This window comes from Anopheles merus, chromosome 3R (assembly GCF_017562075.2).
Source record: "Anopheles merus strain MAF chromosome 3R, AmerM5.1, whole genome shotgun sequence".
Lineage (NCBI taxonomy): Eukaryota > Metazoa > Arthropoda > Insecta > Diptera > Culicidae > Anopheles > Anopheles merus.
Genome location: NC_054084.1, coordinates 47,847,838 through 47,869,755, shown reverse-complemented (window position 1 = coordinate 47,869,755; position 21,918 = coordinate 47,847,838). Strand labels below are relative to the sequence as shown.

Sequence of the window (21,918 nt, the reverse complement as noted above, 5' to 3'; positions counted from 1 at the left end):
AGAAAAAAACGAAGCTGCAAAATACCCCTGTACTAAGCTAGCAGCGACGGTTTTCCGGCTTGTGCTACGATTGAAGTCTTTTATTACCATTCGGAAGCCGTTCATAAAATGCCGAATATTGTGGTGTTGCTGCGACACTTGCTATCGATGTGGAAACCGCAGTCTAATGCCACAAGAAATTAAACGTGACACAAATGCGCAATCTTGAGAAATTGTTCGTGATTTAGGCCAATCCCTTGCTCGATGTACGGTCTGCAGCTTGTTTACGAATGAGAGGCATGCAACAGTTTGTTATTTAGCTTTGTTTGATGTTTAGCTTTTGCTCATTCTCATTCATTCTCATACCGATTCAAAGATGCATCGTTTCAATGCACGGATTCTGCAACAATTGCACTCGTTTTAGCGCCATCCAGTTTGGTAATCAATACTTGGTGTTTTGCAAATTAGTAGATTCATGTTGACACTGTACACGTTGTTTATTATGACGTAATAAACTCGACGATCGCAATAATTGTTCAAAGCATTAGAAAGAGTAAAAAAGTTTTAAATATCGTAAAATATACTAAAAAAATCAAAAGAAAGTCTAACGAGTTAAATTGTTCATCGACTTATACGTTCACCAGCTTCCCGTACGACTGTATCGGTTGTGTCTCTTTTCTTCTTACTTCCTCCCTCATGATCGTGTAAGTCGATGGTACAAACGGCTAACATCACTTTATAACTTCATCTGCTTAGTGTCGGTTGATTCGACGGGAGCTGAAATGCTATTCCTTTGCCCGCTTATGCACCTTCGTTTCGATTGTAACCCTCGTAGCGTTTCACCCTTTTTACGATCGTAACAGTATTATTACCATTATACTCTCATTCGTACCGCATTTATTATCGATTTGTAAGATTAACATTCGCCGGAGCAAACGAAACCAAGACTGCAGGCGACGCTCGCGCGTGAGAAACGCACAGAAGCGAAGTGAAGGACGTAGGAAAACAAATATACTTTTCCACTTTGCCCCGGCTCTTGTTCAGTTAATCTCTCAATTTAAATTGTATTTTAATGCTTCTGGTTTGGTGCCAGCCGGGTAGATTTCCATATGAGCTACGCAGGTTAGGCCGGTCTAGTGGTCACTGCAACAGGGTAGGTGCCTAACCAATTACATGCTGCTGAAATCAAACGCGTTACTGTTTATTGATCATTGAGCACTGGTGTGGGGAACATGCACGATATCCATTGCACGTTGCATTGAAAATGTGGTTTTATAGGAAAAAAAACCTTATGTAGAGGAAACAGAGGGGCAAAATATAAATCTACATAAGTTCATACATCGATCTGTAAGAAAAAATATCAAAGTATTGATTTAGACATGCTTTCGCTTCTTTTTATATGTATCAAAAATGGTACTACAATATTTTACATGTTATTTAGAATTAAATGCCATGCTATTATTTTAAATGATGGCAAGGTAAAATTTAAATAATTAATGACTGGCGGCACTGGTCTAAAATTATAAAGTGATAATTTACCTTAATGACATGGGTTGGCGTGTATTGATTTAGTTTCTTATCGTACGCGCGCAAAATCTATGCAATCATAAGCTAGGACTGGTTTGACGGTGTTAATTATTCGCTTAGCCGGGGTTGAAGTTTGAATATTTAATTTTATGAGGCTTATTAGTGAGTAGATCGTGTAAGTATCTCGAGTAGTGGTACTGACAGCGGTGCAAAGTACGGCACTGCCAGCAGACCGTATACTTAGCTACAATTGTTATAGCATCGAATCGTACATGAGCCCAACATTGATCCTGTGCTTCATACGATAGGTTCAATTTTGTCGAATAAAAGTACACGTCTTTCCTTGTTCGTTTTACGTTTCCATTACCGATTTGTATCTTTTGGAACAGCCGCTTAATTTGTAATTTTGTTCTAGTTTGTAATGAAGTGGTTATAAACAACGATATAATTTTCTATAATGCTGGTTTCAATCGAATGATGCCGAATGATTAATGTTTATTGTGGGGTATATTTTGATGATTTTCATTAGACTGTTTATGAAATAGTTTTCCTTACAAGTGAAATAAGCTTTATTCGCTATTAAATAAGTTTAATACTTTGTTCGTCAAACAAATGTATTATGAATGCTAGAAATACCTATTTTCATGACCATTATAGCTTAAAGGATTTTATCAATCAACAATAACTATGACAGCAACGACAGTATCGGCTTGTTCACTGCTCACAACCACGACCGCTGCAATAATGGTGCTGCGTGTCGGTGTTTAAGCGCGAACATCCTGCTCGTGGGAAGTGGAAGCCGTTACTTTGACCATACCCTGTTCACCTTATGTCTTTCCTCTCGCTGAATCCGGTACAGGTTAGTCACAGTGGTGCAGCGGTACACGTTTTTCAGCACGTTTTTCCGCTTCCATTTCCATTACCGAAGGGGATGGCTGCTCCTCAATTCGGTATCAAACTGCCTCCAATCGCTGTCCGGTAAGGTAAAAATTATGATATCATCTAGATCGGAGCCCGCTGCAACGCATTCCACTGCTGCCCGTGTAGGGACACAGCTGATAGTGGAGCATGCGTCGCGTATGTTGCCATCCCGCAACGCTGCAGCGGCCAGAATGTTGCCACCTTCCCAACAGGTTGTCCACCGGTTTACCGGTAGCTTGCATAGGGCAGCATATTTAGTGTATTTCGCAGCAAACCGTACGCAACCGTTCCCTGGGCGCACGTTGCCCGATCCAGTTCTGTTTCGTTGCCGTTCGTGCAAGCTGTCCTCCTCCGCATGTGCACGACGACATGGCAAGGCCACTGCGTCGTAGTAAACAAATGACACTTTGGAACTCGGAAAATTGGATCCTGTCAGCAGGGCCTGAAACGGTTTCAGCGGGCCCTTCGGCACAGTTCTGGTACCGACAGTGCGCGAAGATTAATCGGCGAAGATTAGCGCCTGCACATGATTTACAACTGGCACCTGGATAGCTGTATTGTACGAAACCGTTCCGATGGCAGTGAGCACCGGAAGGAAAGAAGGGACAGTTCACCGCCTGCCGTGGTGTAGATCACGAATGTCAGTAGACGCCACACAGCAATCGTGGCCGGGGCGCGAACTGGGAAATTGGCGCGTATATGCCTGAGCCCTAGCTCAAACTGTCAATCGTAATTATCGCGTGAGCGTGAACACAAATCCCTTGCGCTTGTGACATGGGTTTTGCAAGCGAACGCGAAACCGACTTTAGCGTGCTATTTAGTGAAAGGGTTCTGCTGTGTGAAATATTACAAAAGACTTCAAAAAAAAAATATATATATATATGTTCAACTCAGCTATTCTTTAAGCAATTTACAATTAACTATGCAAATGAATAATAATTTTGTTTCATTCTTCTCGCAAACAAAAATTAAGCATCCTAAATACGGCATGCAATTGATAAAATTTTAATAAAATCCTAATCGCTCATCGTTTATTGGATGTATAAAAAAGCTTAACAACCTTAACCACAGCGATACGATACTGACCCTACACTTTCACCCAAAGTTTTTGGACAAATGTGGCATTTTTTGTGCCTTTTCCTTCCTCTGTCCCAACGGCCCGATTCGGGTGGATCTCGGGCTAAAAGGTTAAACAGCGGAAAGCGATACATTCCGGCGATCGTCGCATGATTCGATGCGGGGCGGAGAATTAGATCGATGTGATTTTGAACGGCTTAACTAAAGGCTGATGCTGTACGGCTTGCGTGTCTGGATGCGAATGTGGACAAAAAGTGGAGTGGAAAAACAATCTCATTTCTTGCGCTGAGCAGGCGAGAGGGACAGCCCCGAAGAGACCTAGCGCGACACAGGGTACGGAATAGGGCAAGAACAAGATCCACCAGATCTCGATGTCACGATAGATGTCATTGATCCCGTCTCGAACTATGGCCACATCGTTGATCGGGAGACCCCGGGCAACAGCAGCAGGCTGGCCGGGTCGAGTTGAACCTGCTCCAGCCTCTTATAGCGTGGCGCGGCGGCTAGGGCAGCAAGAGTGAAACACAAACCAAAGAAGAACAAGTTCCGTCCGGGTTCGTCGCTTTTGAAAGCTCCGCTAGATCACTCGGTCGAACGGGGCCGTGTACAGCAATAGGTAGGGGGTTGCTCTGGGGGTGGTAAAAACGAAGAACGGGAAGTTGGTGCAGTGGCAGTTCAAGGATAGATACTGGTGCACCCCAACGTTCGCATGGGGCCCGGGGTGAACCTGGGTGGAACGAGAACTTTGATCTCGTTTTCAGAGCCTTGCCCGGTTTTCAACGACTTTGCACCACACACCGTGGCATTCTGTCGCGGTTTGGCGTGCACGTTGCTTCGTCTAGTTCCAGCGGGTCTGTGTTAGTGTATCAGAGACGATTTTTTATTCGTTCATTGTGCTCGGGATGATCATCATCATCAGCATCAGCATCAACATCAACATCATGATCTTCATCATGCGCTGCGTGTGGGGAAGCCATCGCCATACACGGAGCATGATCCCGTTTTACCGTTGACATTGCGCCCCGGCCGCACTGCACTGGCCCGTCGCAGACGGCCGCCTCCATGCTCGAACTAGTATCGTTGCATTCCTGTTCTATGTGGCCATATCGAGGCAGTTCGCGAGATGCCAAAGATAGAGAGTTCAACCGGAGCGATGCGAAAAGTGATTCGCGAATCAAAACTGGACGTCTTTTCCTGTAAGCGACGTCGCGGGCATTAGTTGACAATGCTCTCGTGGCAACAACCTGCTCAGCAACGTGACATCGAGAGCCCGGGACAAATTAGGCACGTAAAGTCATCACCGATCGAGACGGTAACTAACGCACGGCAAAACTATCTTTAGCTGGCCTTCCAAAGCAGCTAAATCCATTTCGAACTGGATTGCTGCCAAATAAAAAAAACATCTCCTTGCCGTGATTCTACCGCATACACACATAGTATACATATACCCTGCTTTATGCGGGCGACTCATTCACAAAAGATAAAAACACCGGTTGTGACCACCGGTGGCCTTTCCTACTTCTCGGGCAGTGGATCTTCGCTGTGGACGCTGACCGTATTATTTTTGTTTTGTTTCTCGGGGATTTTAGAAACAGTTTTATGCAAATGCTAACCTTTTTCGCTATTTATTGTTAACCCGTTTGGGTTGTGGCCGGTTAGACTCCGCGTGGTCGATCGGGTGATATGCGAACGTTGTTTGTTTCGATGGGTATTTTTGTTGCTGTTGTTTTTGCTGTTGTGCCCATCCGCGTCTCTTATAATACTCAGCTGGATGGCCGAATTCGCCGAGTTGGCCCCGGCACAATCAGAGGTTTTGAATATATTGAACGGGCGACATCGGTGGCAAAAATAGTCGTGAACCATGATTGGGATCAACAGTTAGTTGAAATTAGCAACCAAGGCCGGCAACCATGAAATGGTGGCTGGTAGAAAAGGTGGATGAGTGGAACGTCACTGTTATATTCTACGTAATCCCGATGGTTGAGAAATGGTTCGGTTTTTTCAGCACACATTCAGATACAATGCAATCAAATTGGAACCTTCTACATTGCGACATTCCACGAAAGAGGTATATTTACGCGAGAGCGCGTCCTATGACCTGGTAATGTAATCTAATTAGCTCGGGCAGACCAGCTCGGGTCCGATTTTGCAATTAATTCAGCTCACTTAAGCATGCTCGAAATGGTGGCTGCTCAGAACTTAAACAGGAATAAATAAAAACTAATCAAGCTCTAGCTTACTAATCCTCCAGTTTCCCTTGAGAACATTGTGCACGGGTTCGTCGCTTAACGAACCCATGGTAAACCAGAGGACTTGATGCGTTAGCGTCACAATTAGAACCATCTATGGGACCTCACCTGGATTACACCTATTTGTTGCTCTGCGATATTAACCTATGATCTTTGAGCGAGGGGTTTTTTTTGCGACGCGTAACGCAACGCGCCTCATCCATTATGCATGAAAGGCGTAGCCGTAGTTTTGAACTTGCCAAATCAAGAACTTTGAAGCCAAGAGGGAAAAGGTGGAATGATATCGAAGGAGACGAGTGTGGGACCGGTTGTGTGTCGTCTTCGGGTTCAAAATAACTCCAACGTCGATGAATTATTCAGCAGGTCTTGAAATAAATTCTACACACCGTGATGCAAGAACAGGTTTCCAACTGTAGCCTCTGACCTAGAGGAACTCTCTTACTAATAACCGCACAGGTGCTGGGCTATAGGTTCTCTTGGTCGATTGGCGATCACGATCGTTCTCGATCTGGGATCGGAAATACCACAGATTACAATCATCCAGTGTGTGGACATTGTATAGGGAAGCTGGAACCAATTTGGACTCCTAAAATAAGTGTGTTTACGCCCTTCCGGTCATATGGTATGCCTATTTGCAGCTGCCTGATCGTATGTGTCCTGCGCGTAAGATTCATATGTCTAGCTTCCCATAAACATCGCGTGCTTTCGGAAGCTTTACATTGCCCCAAAACGCACTAAAGACGCAGCAGGGCAACACATAAATAGACAAAACATTTCCTGTTATTAATTCACCATCTACGGATTCTCGATCCGGAGGGCCGATGATTCGCGGTGGTCTACCAGAACGTGACCACCGGGAACGGATTAGTTCTCATTAATTGGATTCGTTACGCAACGCCGCGATCATAGCCGGGCGCGGGAACACCGAGAACGAAAGGTCTCATCGTCCGAGAGGTATGTGTGGGCTCGTCGCACAAAGGTCGACAGTACGAAATGGTGTGATTCCTTCCGTAAAGCTAATAGACTTGCGGACATTTGCGGAGAGCGTAGTGTGGCAGAGCAGTGGTTATTGGGGAAATTAGAACGGTACGGATGATGTGAAATATGAAATGAAATGGGCAATTCCCTTCCGACTCCCTTTTGGTGCTGCGCCAGCTGTATCTGATCGTGATCAGGAGGAGATGAGAGGGGGGATTTTCATAAGCACTCCCGAGCGCCCGAGATGAGGCTAAGCCTTTGCGAAGCCGTTTAAGTGGCCAGCATCATCGATGATCCATCAAGAGACTTCTGATCTGACAGCGATTACAGGTGTGCATGTGTTTGTTTGTGTGAGCGGGCGCGCGCTCGTGTGTGTGTGTATCGTGGTAAATTTCGAGCAATTGAGGCGCGGTAGAGGGCAATATAAAAACAAAGCATCTTTACTGAAACTAGCTGAAGCATGCACACGAGGGCATGAGTGGGTAAAAAGGGGAACAAAATAGAAACAGTACGGTTCCCGAACATCTGTTCTGTGATTTTGGAGAAATCGCCGGAATGCTGGTGGGAAAACCGTTCCCGACTCTGGGAATGTTATTTCAACTACGTCAGGTGGCCATCAGCTTCTAGTGCGGACCGTTGCAATGGAGGGAATTTATGTCATGCCTCCGGAGGGGGAGTGGGAGATGCTGCCAAAGGTGTTTGCTCATGTAAATGTCGCGTTCATATTTCACGCTGTAGATTCTATGACCTATTATTGGTTTACACGGCAATGGTTGGTTTTGAGTGCATTGCTCCCTTCGGCAAAGACAATGTGAATCGGTTTATGTTTGTTTAATATTTTGTTTTATTTAGATCTATGTTAAGATTTGTGTTGTTCAAATGAACGAAAGATACACAATTTTTTTAGTTTCTAGTTGTTTGTAGTCAAAAGTAGTCAACAAAAGAGTCAACAAAAGCAATTGAGTGTAAGCAGTTTAACATTTACTAACTAAAAGTGTTGCAAGTTTGTTCATTCGTATTATTCGTATAAAATTCTATAGTTTTAAATTGTGTTTAAATAATTTAAGCAGTTGGAAAGCAGTTAAGCTATTATATTCTTATTATTTAAACGGATAGATGCAGAGGATAATTTCCGTTTGAATTTAACTTTGTTATAATTGTAAAAGTAATAAGTGATAAGTGGTCTTTAATATTTCATTGTTTACAAATTCTACCACTTCATCTTCGTACTTTCGTTGTACTTTTCGCTATCGACAATTGGCGTACTTGGCTCGTTTGAGGTTTATTGGCTTGCTATAGATTGCGCTGGAGTAGCTGCGCATAACAGATTCATTACATTTATAAAGCTGCTTACAAATACCGACTAGCTTCTGGGGTTCTGTTGCTTTTGACGTGATGAAGTGAAACCGTGCATCTTTGCACTTCTTGCAAGCACTGCTCGCTAGATGTTCGCCGATATGCGCACCGACGGATAAAAGCGAACGGAACGGATGTCTTGACAAGGCAAACACAAAAAAAAAATGCACACAAAAAAAGGTAACATCGCCCTAGGTTGGCAGATGCAGTTCTGGTTTGCCCACCAAACACCAATGGTCGGCCCATGGCCGAGAAGGGGACGGCACTGAAGCGCAGCGGAAACTAGTCTTAGGTTAAGTACGCTGCTCATTTTTCTTAAGGCGCTACTGCGTACAGTCAGCTTCACTGCATGACACGACCCATCCCCTTTTGGTGCAGTTCCTTCTTGTGTTGCTCTTTTTCATAGAATCGCTTTTCTTTCATCAGATGCGATCGAATTGCTGCGATACTACTGTGGTATTTTCCGTGCCTATTAGAAGTGATTGCGCGATGCATTCTTCGCGGATATCGTATTAAGGCTGTGGGTCGGTAGAGGTAATTGTAGCTGCGCAGCATCGTTGTTGGCGCTAGCTGCTGACCTTTGTGGAGCAAAATGCTACCGAGCCAGTGAGCAAGATTGAGCTATTGAAACCGATTGTATCTGAAGTACGATAACATCTTACTTTTGCATTTGTATATTGTTGAATATATCATGGTTTGGTTATATTTTAACGGTTTAAAGCAATTTTAGAATGATAAGCTTGTGACAGACATTGTTTTGGAAACACCATGCATACAGACACCTTTAACAAATTTGTGACATAATCGTTGAGCAAATATGTGGAATTTAAAACGCGTGTCTGATCAAGTCATCCGCATTAGCTTGTTTTATTTTTTACTGTTTCAAGTTTTACTTTTGAGCAATCGTCCAAAAGGAACGGCATGGGCGCCCTGCTGCGAAAATCAAATTTTCCTGCGGCAGAATGTCGAACTAACTGTTAATTCTTTTCCATCATCTGCGAACGAGAAGTTAATTACCGAAATGAGTTTCGACAGGTTAACAAGTGTTTTACTCTCACCTTAATTAAGCAGCGAAAGGTAGCGAAACAGAACAGAGTGCGAACGCTGCGAACAGCAACGATGCACAAAACAAGCAAATCTTTATTCACCCTACCGTCGCCCGGCCGCCCCGTGGGACAAACGAAGGGAATCGAGCAACGAGGCGCAGCAAAATAAAAAAAGGAAAGGGGACCGTCTCTGAAGCCGCGCAATCGCAAATGCAATCATTGCGGAGCTAAGCTTCATAACTGCTTATTTGTATCCTTTCTTCCTTTGGTGTATTTCTGTTTCATTTGTGCGTGGTGTTTTGCAAGGAAAGGAAAGGAATTGTCTGACGCACGCACTCTTAGCAGAGAGGCACCATTTCGCTGCAGCTAATTAAGAGCTTAAGAAGTTGTGCTGCAATTCGATGCTGAAGTAATGCGATCAAATCGGCACCAGTGAAGATCGCACATGCACAGTTCACAAGATCGTTCAATATTAGAGCTTGCACAAATCTGTTCTCCATTACGCATCGATAACGTTCGCTGCCGAGTCGATTGTGATTAACTTTCTCATTTTATTGGGCATGAGTATTGAAGGGAAAGAAACAAAAAAGGGGATGAACACAAACACAACTACAGCGACCTCTGTCTCGAAAGTAAAAGGTGCTCCAGTTCGTCAGTCGCAATGAGATTTGGGGAGCACCATTCGGGCAAGGTTTGGGTGAAACTTTCCGTTGCGATTGTGCCGTTGCGTCCTTTCGTTACGGCGTTCTTCGGGAATGAGTTCGAATTTTACGAATGTCCTCCGGGCACCACAACGCCGAGCAGCATTCGTAACATATTATTAGCATAAAATTATTCCAGTCTTCTGGACTTTTGTTTGATTGGGTGTGAGTATGCTGGTAGTGTGCAGTGGGGAGGTTTTTTTGTATGATTTGGTTTTATTTCATGAGGCCAGACATAGGGCAAGGAAGGACTTCAGAGAATAAGGCGAAGGATTTTTATGTTTCCCCAAAACTCAGTGTAGTTTAACATAGGGCAAGGGAAGGACTTCAGAGAATTAAGCGAAGGATTTTTATGTTTTCAACAAAACCGACCAAAATTAAACTCCCAAACGCGGTCGTTTTTCTATCGTTTACGACCGAGCGCCAGGGTTTGGGTTAATTGTATGAAAAGAATATTTTACGACAAGCGGATACCGTGTTCTGTGCGATCAGGTTATGAGTACGCTTTTTTGCCCTTGCCTGTGTGCGATGATGTTTGTTGGATTCCAGGATCCCCGATTGTTGCAAGGTCGATCGTCAATCTTGGAGAATCACGGGATTCGCATTTCGAGGTACGTTCATTAAAAATTCTATCGATTCTCTTTCGGGTTCTGCTGCTGTGTAAGGGGCCTGATGAGGGTGACGGTCTTGATGATGGCAGTGGCGACGACGACGACGACGACGCTGACCAAGACGGCTGGTTCGGCCATGATATGCCCCGGGCCAAAGGTCTCGCCAGACCTGCCCCGCCACAAAAAAGGGCTCAGCCGCACCCCCCCCCCTGCCCCCTTCTCAATCGATGTCGTTTCACAACGGGTTCGGTTAGGTGGCTAGAGGCATGTCAGAACGGAGCCCGGGCCCGGGAAGAAAAAAGGATCTAATCAAGCACGGCTATCCAGTGGCCTTTATTTTGTATGGGCTTTGTTCGTCGGGATGCTGTGCGGGCAGATATTCCAGGAATCCCGAAACCACCGTAGCTTTGCCAGGGGTCTTCGAGGTCAGAACCCGGGAGGCTAACTGGGGTGGCTGATGATGTTGCTGCTGCTGCTGCAAACGAAGGCGATGCGAAGCGAACGGCAAATGTGTAGCAAATATTTTATTCAAGTAGCCGCGGGGATCAATTATTTCGCCCGTGCTGCACCTCTATCGTCGTTTGTGGGGCCGATGCAATCGTCGCTTTTCGTTGCCTCGGACACGGCCGCTTTGCGCACGCAACGCTTTTCGAGCTGGTTCGTCGGTGTAGACTGCTGTCTCCCGCACGATCTGGGGTTCGCTGCCGCCTGGTGCAGCATGCGCGAGTGGGGGGCCACATGCGCGAGTGAGTTAGATGCATCGCGTCGGTGCAGTGGGATGCGCTCTGGTGATTGTAATTTCCGATGAATTACTGCAGCATTATGCTTCCTGAGCAGCAGCAGCAGCTCGAAACGGTGTCTGCTGTGCCACCGAGACGGTGCTGTGATATCGATATCATGCTGGTTTTACACCTTTAACGCGTTCTACTGTAGTTGTATTTAAGAGTGTTTGGTGTGTTTGTTTGTACATTAGGTAAATTTTTTAAGCCGTAAAAGACAAAATGTCCTTCCAGTAGAGCAGTAGTGTGATAATCTTGGACGTATTAGATACTTGATTAGAAGAACTGCAATGATTCGAACTCTTTTGAGTTTTTATTGTGCGTTTAACTCTACAATAAATGTGAATTCTTTTATATTTTAAACCTTACAAAAGATATTGGTTTTCATCAATGATGTATCTTATGTTATTAGATTTAATGTCTAGTCGAAAGAAGTCCACAACTTCATATAAATATTTTAAAAATTTAATTTTCGACCTCAAATCCTCTTTGCAAAAGAAAGAAATAAAAAAATCTGCTTCACTCCAAAGCAAATCGCAACAAACATCTCGATTACGACCAATTTAGACGTTCGATCCTAACCTTTTACGACCTCCAGCAACACACCGGTCACTTGGTGCATGTGCCGGGCAGAATTAAAATGTGCCCTCGAGCGTGCAATCTTCTGCTGTTTGCCGGTTGCGCCGTGAGCAGCTTTGTTCTCGCGTTCTTCCTTTATTAACTGGTACCATTCGCTCACCGATGGAAGCCTGCAGTGTAACAAAGTGTACGAATACCTCCGCAAGTACTGAGGCTTAACGACGGGAAGAACGGGGGCAGTCGAAGCGGGATGATCGGCTTGATTGGAGCAGGCAAATATATTGCACTTTGCACCGAAAGCAATCCTGGTGCTTCTGGTGTGAGTTAGTGTGGTTTTTAGAAAATCTGATTTGTTGGCTGGCAGAAACGTTGAAAATTGTCTCTTTCTGCTCAACGGGGGGAGTAGTGTTATTTTTATAAAACCTCCAAAAGGGATCGATTTACTCCTTTGCGTTCATGTTGGTCTAAATCTCCAATGGGATAGCCTCTTGCTCGAGCTACTAATCTACCATTGCACGCCGCAAACCAACGCACGATCGAATGATCCTTGCAAGCTTCCATCAAAGGTGCCACCGCAGCACTTCACAGCATTCGAGCAGGGCATAATCTTTTATGTGTATATGGCACAGGTTTTAATCATAATAATTTTCTTCACAGCTCTCACCTCCGCCGGGAGGTTGGAGAGAAGTTGGGCGGTTAATGGAGCGTTTCGTTGGTGGTAAAGCGGATCAAACGATCGCTATTCGGGAACATACAGTAACATTGTTGAGTAAGTTGTAGCACAAATTTCCTCCTCCCGGCTCCCAATCATCGCTCTGGCTTGTATCGTGTTACACTTTCATACAATGTTGTTCGATATGGGATCGATTAATTGCACAAATTTCAACACTTTTACAGTGTTTTTAGCGTGATATGCATGGTTTTTTCATAACAGAATTATGTACCGACTAATAGCTTATGACTTTGTCACGTTCTTCACTTCACGACTCTTTAATAAACGAAACAGGAAAATTTGATCTTACGTTATTCTTTTTCGCCTGCGATCAGATTTTAATCTTTAAAATGTATTAAACAGATAGAAGATGATTGAATATCTCCAATGATGGATCTGCTTCCCATCGATGGTACGCACGCACGAGAAGAAGGGAAAGGCACACAGGGAGCCCCATACTAAGACGCAACCTTATAACAACCGCATTGATTTATTGCTTTTTATAGCGAAAACATTATTGCTACCTACAAAAGGAGATTGAATGATTTTACAGCAAAATTGTAACTAACTAAGGAGCGAGCCCAGACATTGCTGGTAGTGGTGATTAAGTGCCGTATACGAAGAGATGATTGAAGCTAAAAGAAAGGGATCTCTATCAAAATCCTGATTGCTCCTATGCAAGCGATGGAAATGTTCTCAATGGTACTGCTCAGATACCTTTGGCACCAGACTTTAGACTACGACTATGGCCACGCTCAAAGAAAACTCTCTGTAAAGCTTACGCAGACAAATGATTAATTAATATATGGTCAAAGTTCATCGCTAGCGACAGGTATTGAAGAAGTTGGGTTTATGTGCTAGACGAGATTAAAGGATTTTACAAAATTGTTGCAAACATAAAGAACAAATTATGGAATTATGAACAACAAAAGGAACCCATAAAGATCGTTTCTTTCATCAAGACAAACTCTGAATTGGATTGAATATGATTATTAAGATAATTGATCGGCTGACGGTCAAGTCAACGGAAGGGCTTGATAGCTAGAAGTTAAAGGCTGCCGTAAATCTTTAGAATCTGCATCTCAGCAACTTATCCCTGCCGGGCTTTCCAAAACCACCCGCAAGCCACGCACAGGAGAGAAACCGTTGTTTATATGTTGGCCAACACCACCGGCACCACAATATGGGACCAGAGCATAGCAATTTGCAGCAGCAGCAGCAGCAGCAGCAGCAGCAGCCCACCTATCCTGATGCCAGTAGCCCATCAAGGGTCCGGACTTCGATAAGATTTATGAACGAAAGTACGCTGGCGCTTGATGGTAAACGGGCGCGCGCGCTCAGTTCATTGAGTAAATCCGTAAGCATTCAATTGCACAAATTGTCGGTTTTTGCAGGGCCGCAGCCCGACTTCTGGTCAGCAGGGTTTGAGTGTGGTTTTACGGCAAGCTCCCTTGTCGATTGCGGGCCATTGGCGGAGAGTTGGTGGGAGTTACTTTTCGCTGAAATTATGCGCCTCCAAAGATGTGGGTGAGGGATAGGCTCTCTGCTTCTTGCACGCTTAGCCTTTCCCTGTTTCGCTGATCTGCTTCCAGCTGGTTGATTGAGCCGGTTGAAGAAGGCCATTTTTTATGGGGCGTCTCTTTCCGGAGCACGGCGGAACCTCATCCTAGTCCTAGGTATCAGGTGCCCCCAGGCAAAAAAAAAACCTCCAAGACACGGCCAGGCAGGTAGCTTAGCGAACGGTACTCGGCTGCAGCAATCACTCATTCTCAATGAGCGGTGGCGCTCGGTGGTTGAAGCCTTCTGGTGCATCTGGTGCATCGATGCAGTACACGAGTGCACGCGCATGCTACCCGCACCATAATTGCCGTTGTCGGCGTGTGTGCTAGCGCACACGCGCGCCGCACTCGCGTTTGTACTTGCACACGCGCACTCGTTTCCATCTTGCTCCTTGAGTGGATTTTCTTAATGTGCATACAGATAATGCGCGGGCACACTTACTCCCCCGTGTGCAGTAAATCGAAACGACCGGCCGAAGTCAGCCGAGCAAAAGGAGCAGCCGGAATAGCTAACATTTCGATCCCATTGCTGCCCGAAACGGCTGTTCCCTCTTCCCGGTTTAGTGGAAAGATTGATTCCTTCCTACACCGAACGTGGCTTCCCCCGAGGGAGTGGTGGTGCTGGTGGTGATGGTGAAGTGCCGTCGGAGAAGCCAACCGTTTAGCCCTTCGCACAAGCTCAAGCGAAAAGCCCGGAGTGACTAAAGGCGAATGCGCTAATTACCGGGCATCGGTTTTGAGGTGCAAGCGCCTGCAACTGAAACCCATTGCCATTCGGTGAGACAACTCGCACACGAGCTATAATCAATTGCAGGTGGGAGAGCGCTTGCCACGGCAATCACCTGCCTGTTGGGTGGGAGGTTTGTGCAAGTCGGTGGTTCGGTTCGGGCCAAACGGTTCATTCGTCATAGTTGACACGTTTCCGCCTTGATTCGTTTGGTTAGGAATTTGTAAGTCATCTAATCTGAATAACGCGTTCTGGAAGGACCTTGACGACTTGTCTATCCACACGCACAGACATTGCATAGCATAGCAACTATGTTTTTTATTAATTATACGTTTATAAGTGTAGTTTAGATTTTGTACAATGGCATGAAAGATGACATTTAAGGTGGAATTTATGAACGAATGTTGTGTGTTATAAAATTGCGTGATAGTTCAGGAGAGTTGATGCTACTTGTTTCGAGCAAAGAGTGTATTAGAATTTAACAATTCGTCGAGAAAATGCCAAACAATATACAACGCAATAATAATCCATGATATTCTGGGTAGGATATTTTGTATTAAACATTTAGAAAATGAGCTTTCGATTACCGTAACATTCAAAAATATTATTTAATCGAAATAGCTACTGAGTACGAGTTCCAAATAAAGCTTAAAATTAATCTTTAACAGAAGTTACAATATTTTAAAGTCATTTAAAGTATCTCTTAGTAACTGAAAAATCTCGTGAAAATCTCGTAATAACTTTGTTATTAACAGAACAGGTGATTCCATAAAGGACTCAAAGATCAATAGCGATTATTTATCCCTAAATTATACAAATGACAGCTACCATCACATTTCCACATGTATATTTTTTAACTATACTTCATGATCCATAAGTTTGATTGAGCCTGTTACTCAATAAAGCTAGAAAAATTACTATTTGTTGAACGTCAAACAACAAAATTGCTACTGTGAGTCGTTTCGATAACAATTTTCCATTCAAAAGCATACATTTTACGAACGACATTAAACGTTGGGCAGACAATTGTGCAAATCTCATGACTAGGGGCCATAAGAAAAGAGTTGCACCCCGCTTAATAGCAAGCACAGCAACAGTGCCAACCACTGCAAACTGATGATGGTAATGATTAAAGATGATTCTTCGATAGTTACTGGGCGCCGGCCGGCAACGTGCCATAATCTTTTTTATGCTGAACGCTCCTTTCCCCTTTACCAGCCATTGCCATGCCCCTCGGTTCAATCATTGAACCTCATTGAACGCTTGAGGCGTTCGTAGCGTTAAATACCAGCACGAGCACAACATGCAGAAAGTGCATCCGTGCATTGCACCGGAACACGAGCCACCCATGCCATCTGGCTAGGTTAGACAAAAAAATAAGCGTGTGTGTATTTTGACGGCACTGTATGGACCTCGATGTATGATATTCTCTCTGCGTAGTTTGTATATATTTGTACCATATTTCATACAACTTTTCAAGTTCATTTCATCGCTTGTAAAATTAAAACCAAACGCGATCGTTTCTTGTGCAAATATCCAAATAGTTCCATCATTCCATCAAAAAACCATTACAAAATTATAAATCACATCCCTTGACGTTAGAACTCACCATTCTACCAGGCCAGGCCCCCATCGCGCCAGTCAAGAAGCTCGTGCAGCAGTTTCAGGCTATGGCGGTCTGTTATTACAAAAGCATAATAATGGTAGGATCGTGACGTCGGCAGCCTGAAGGCGCGTGCCTACGGTTTTATTCTCCTTACTTTTTTTTTGTTTGAATCGGTTGTCAGGGTTGGGTCGTTTGTGCGGCAGCAAATCCCTGACATTGCGGGCTCATTCTCGATTAGAATGGGGCATTGCATTTCTGCATAATCTTCACATGGCCAGCTTCCATGCTTCCATGCTCTCGCATTGCCAGGATAGTAAGCTAACGGGCACCGATGTCGTATCCTGCCCGGCCTGTCTGTCCGTTTCCTCCGAAAAGCTCGCTCTAAGAGGGCAAGAATATGGAGAGAAATGAGGAAAGAAACGCCAGCAAAAAAACTGCTCAATTGGTCGGTGGCCGGTGCATTTGCTTATGCATCATCAACAACAACAGCAACTTGCCCGGATTTTGTTGTGTACCATTTGTGGCCGTTCTATGTGTGTGTATGTTTTTTAGTGCCACACACACGCTATGGAAGAGCAAACTGGTGGTGGTGGTGGTGGTGGTAGGAAGCACAATTTGAGAAGAAACGCTATCATTAGGATTGTTGGTTTCTGTTGTTTTGCTGCAGTTCTTCCCTGCAGCGGCAACCGAAGGACTGACGGTTAGTCTAGCACCCTTCCGTTAGGTCGGTCTGTCTGTCTGTCCCGCGAACCGTTGCATGTGGCGCAGCAATTCGCAGCTGTTTGTAGTTTGTACCAAAGCAGCAAACACCACTATTACACACTGCCTATAAACACAAAAAAGCTTCAAAATACTAACGAAAATATGGGTCAGCTACCGGGTCGAAAACACTCGGTAATATCTGTTACAAGAAGTCCATGTAGTGTAGTTGATATGCCACGATTTACACGATACAATCTGCGACAGTTTCGAGCCGTGACCTCTGCAATACGATACGGGCCACATTCGGGTCGGGAATCTGTCGAACCGATGACTAATGTTGTGTTTTGTTTTCTCTTTCCCCTTATGTTGTTGCAGAACTTTCGTGACCAGAGCATCGACGGTGCGGGATTGCCGCTGCTAACGGAGGAACACCTGACAAACTCACTAGGCATGAAGCTGGGCCCGGCGCTGAAGCTACGCTCCATGTTGGCCAAAAAATTGGGTGGTCCCTGTCCGTGCGCACTGTGCAGTGTGCCCACTTCAATGCCGCCGGCCCGCACGAACAGTAGTGGCAGCGGTAGCAGCAAAGGCGACACAACTCCTACCAATCGGCCACCGAGCAATGACGGTTCGATTGGTTAATCGAGCGCTCGTGGTTAGCTGGAATTGGGCAGGCGCTGCCGCGTGGCGCGTGGATAACGCGCCACCCGATTCGGGTTTTCCATCCATTTTTTGCTGTTTGATTTGTTTTGTTTTTTGGAACGTACTTACTTAGAACAAGGCACCGCGCGCAGGCCGCTTTTTTCCAATCGACAAGCCGGGACATGTACAATACTAACGTTTAAGTTGCATTATCTTTTAACACTAATGGAACAGCTCTAAAAGACAATCCTCTTTCTGGGAGGGCTACTGTGTTGCATAGCTGCTGGTGGCAGTTGAATCGTGGCATCTTTATGCCAGCGAGCGATGAGAATTAGGAAAGGCGTGTTCTGTTTTCCCCCAATGAGAGGAAAAGTGTTTCCTTTAGAATTTTTGCTGGCGAGTTAAAGACGACCCCTGTCAGAGAAATATAATATCAAGCATTGTTTGCTCCATGGATCGATTATGCATGGATTCTAGAACACCGACGACTCAGTAATCAACAATGGTTTGGTGTATTCTTCTACCAAAGAAAACAATAAAACTGCAGTGCGAATTTTTGTCTTTCATACTACTAGAATCAAATAATCAGTCTCTATCGTACACAAGTAAGGTAGAACATAACAAACATAAACTCACACAACAAGAAATGAAAATAGGAAACAGTCATCCTTTAGGAGAAAAACAATGGCGTACGAAATGATCGTTAGTTAAGTGGGGCCTATCCATGGTCTGTCGCTAGGTGCAATGTGTAACTAATTAATATGAGCCCAGGCAAAGTTAGATAAGATTCCTACAGTAGGCAAGAACGGAACGAAACACACAGAGCGGCGCGACTCAATGTTGTTAATTTGTCGTTATTTATTCAGTTAGTTAGTAGCTCGTAACGCAGCTTGTTGCATTAGTCAAACGTACAGCTTTTGTAACTTGGTTTAGTAGCACGAGCAGGAGGAGTAGGTTGAAGGAGCAAACGAACAACATTAAAAAAGACACCGCTATTTTCAGATCTCTTCCCACTGTCCGAGGAGATGATAACCATTTTACGAACATGAAATCTTCCAAATAGCCCCTTGAAAGTGTAAAAACGTTACAAAGAATTGTGTTGTATGTTTTGTTGTTGCGCACTAAACTCTCTCAATACGCGCTATCGCGCGCAAACACTGTATGTTCTGCGAAATTCCACTACGCCGAGTGCAACTAGGCAGCTATTCCTATTGACACACACACAGACACGTGACGCAGCTTGACGATATTGATTTCACTGGCAATTGATTTCATTGCATGTTGCTATCCCTGCTGATAAGGGTAAGATTTCATCCCATCTTCTCCCAGGAGGGGAGAGCAGAGCAAAGGCGTATGGATAGCGTATACGTTAGCGGTTACATTATTTAAAATGTTAACGATAGCAATATCAGTATTTAAAGACAAAACATACAAAATGTTAATGTTATACAAACGCGTTTCAGCAGAAACCAACACATTTGGATGAGGTGGTGAATGCTAACGGAATGTGTGTAAAAAATAAAGACATTACAATGAAATAAATTAATAACGAGTTAAACGTTTGTTGTACCTCATTTGAATGGACAAATTCACCACAGCATGCACTGTGGGGTATTTGTTAACAGTGAGAAATTTTTGCTTTCCTGTTTCATGCATTGTTTGTATGCTGTTCTGCTATAGTCGTGTATGGCTATGGAGACAAGGTGATTAATTGGATTAAATTAATGGTCGTCGATTAAATAAGGTCGGTGGAGTATTGGTTCTCGTAAGGGCCCTAAAGGTAAACATATGATAAATGACAATGCGTGAACGTTACACTCACGTAGGTCGTTTACACCAAGGAGATATTTAATATTAAATTTAAATAAAATACTATAAGAATTTTTTGACGGTTCCTTTAAAATGGGTGGTTCATTCTATTGTATAAGCAATAAGAGAGATTGACTGTCAAACTGAGTGGATGTGCCTTCCTCGTGCTCCTGATTTTTTATGCTGTTTTGCCGTGCTATTTTCTGGAATTTCAACATTTGCAACAGTGGTGCTGCTGAGTTGTTCGTGCTGGCTAGTGCGTGCCTTCGATTAATATAAAGTTGCACTGGAGTTCTTCTGTTAATTCAACATTTTTGCCGAGATAGTGTTTGGCTTCGTTTCTGCTCCTGTCACTCATCAGTTTGTGCTGAGTCATCGTTATGCAGTGCTCAACCTGCAATGCACCCACCGATAGTGCTAATTCGGTGTCCTGTGCCGGTGTTTGTGGTTCCAAGCATCACACCCATTGCACGGGGTTGTCTCGTGATTCTACTCGTGAGCTTGGGCGTAATAATCAGTTATTGTGGTTGTGCAAAACATGTCACGAGTTTCGCAATGGCACAAATTCACTTCTCACAAGTGAGATAGCAGCCCTACTCGAATTGGTGAAAGCAGATATTCTCACCACAATTGACTCATCTCTCTCTTCTCTTAGATCGGCTATCAAGAGCGATTTGCTTCCTGAGATCCTCGCTCTCGTTGATAAGCGAGCGCTAGCACCCATATTAGCTAAGCCGTCTGTTAGCAACGCATTGCTTACGCACACATCCACTAATGTATCGTCGCTCAATGCCACAAATACATCCAGAACGACTAAAACAGCTTCCGCTCGCCGTACATTTACTAACTCAACGGAGCTCACTGCTGATATCCAAGCTGCGAACGATACCAACACTGTAGAAGATTCTGACAACTGTAACCACTACAATCATCGTACTAAGCCGACTAGTGATGTTAGTGCTGGAAACTACCGAACAAATACACAAGCATCTTCTGATCCTGTTTTGAACCAAAACACCACCAACACGGGCATAGCCGAGAAAGTATGGTTATACTTCACGAACATCAAATCGCATGTCTCCGCTGATGATATGCGTGTGTGGCTTAAAGCTGTGCTACCAACGGACGATATTAATGTTTACCGTCTCACGAAAAAGGGTGTGAACCTGGACTCGATGTCCTTCATATCGTTCAAAGTGAGTGTTCCTAAATCTCTTAAGGAGCTTGCGCTGCAGTCTACTATTTGGCCAGTTTCACTTACTGTTCGGGAGTTTGTTGCTCGTGGCCTACCAAAGCAACGTGTACAAGAAAGGGCTCGATTTGACCCTTCTGAGCTTATTTCGCATCGTACAAATAGTGAAAATTGCTCTTCAGCTGTGCCAAAAACTACCGCTCATCCGGATCATTTTTTGGAACATCGATCGCCACCTCCACAGCGCGGGATTCTATCACCATCCCAGTTGACCGAGATCCTAGAGGCTATTCAACTGGAGTTTCCTCCCACACCGCCTCAGTTATCACCGGGGGTGGGGCTTCAATCACAATTCAATCTCAGCAACAGAACAGCTCACAATTAATAGACCCATTCGTGATATATTACCAAAATGTTCGAGGCCTTCGCACCAAATACAATGAATTGCGCCTTTCTGCGAATGAATCAGGGTTTGAAATGCTTGCCCTTACTGAAACCTGGTTAAATGACTCGATTCCATCCAACATGGTCCTTGATAGTGATGCCTACAACATATACCGCTGCGATCGAAGCAGGTTAAACAATGAACGTTCGCGTGGGGGTGGTGTGCTACTTGCATGTTCCGTTCGATATCCTTCTGTGGCACTTAACATTAATCAACCCACGCTTGAAGCTTTATGTATACGTGTTTCTTTTTCTAAGTTTCGTCTTTATGTGGGGATTGTTTATGTGCCACCGTATTTGAGCAGCGACCGCAACTATTTGGAATCCCTTTCTGCTTTCATCAGTGATGCATACATGCAAATGAAAACGAATGATCATCTTATCCTTCTGGGCGACTTCAACCAACCTACGTTAGAGTGGTCGCTTTCTACCGTAGTAAGGCCAGATTCATCTTCAGCTATAAGACATTATGTGCCACATATTTCTTCGAATACATCCAGTTCCTGCTTTTTGGATATGTTAAACTTGCATGAACTCTATCAGCTGAACGGGGTGCATAACCATTTAAATCATTATTTGGACCTGGTGCTCTCCAACTCTGCTGCAGCAGCTTGTTGTTCTGTGTTTCCTGCTTCGTCACTGCTCCTGCCCCTGGATGCCCATCATCCTGCCCTAGAAATTGCGTTACCGTCTTCTTTATTTAGGGCTAGTAGGGTTAGGAA

General features: G+C 44.4%; 2 protein-coding genes across 2 annotated transcripts in view; both read left to right on the top strand.

Moving 5' to 3' along the window:
* Nucleotides 1-19,253, top strand: part of LOC121597710 (probable serine/threonine-protein kinase nek3) — a 50,636-nt gene extending 31,383 nt beyond the window's left edge. Inside the window, exon 8 of the mRNA XM_041923718.1 lies at nucleotides 17,485-19,253. Coding sequence (XP_041779652.1) covers nucleotides 17,485-17,751 — 267 coding nt within the window. The 3' untranslated portion in view covers nucleotides 17,752-19,253. The remainder of the gene's footprint in view (nucleotides 1-17,484) is intronic.
* A 160-nt stretch (nucleotides 19,254-19,413) lies between these two features.
* Nucleotides 19,414-21,137, top strand: LOC121597717. The gene is made up of 2 exons (XM_041923734.1): nucleotides 19,414-20,139; nucleotides 20,216-21,137. The coding sequence occupies exons 1-2, from the start codon at nucleotides 20,099-20,101 to the stop codon at nucleotides 21,135-21,137; spliced, it is 963 nt and encodes a 320-aa protein (XP_041779668.1). The 5' UTR covers nucleotides 19,414-20,098.
* The last annotated feature ends 781 nt before the right edge of the window (nucleotides 21,138-21,918 follow it).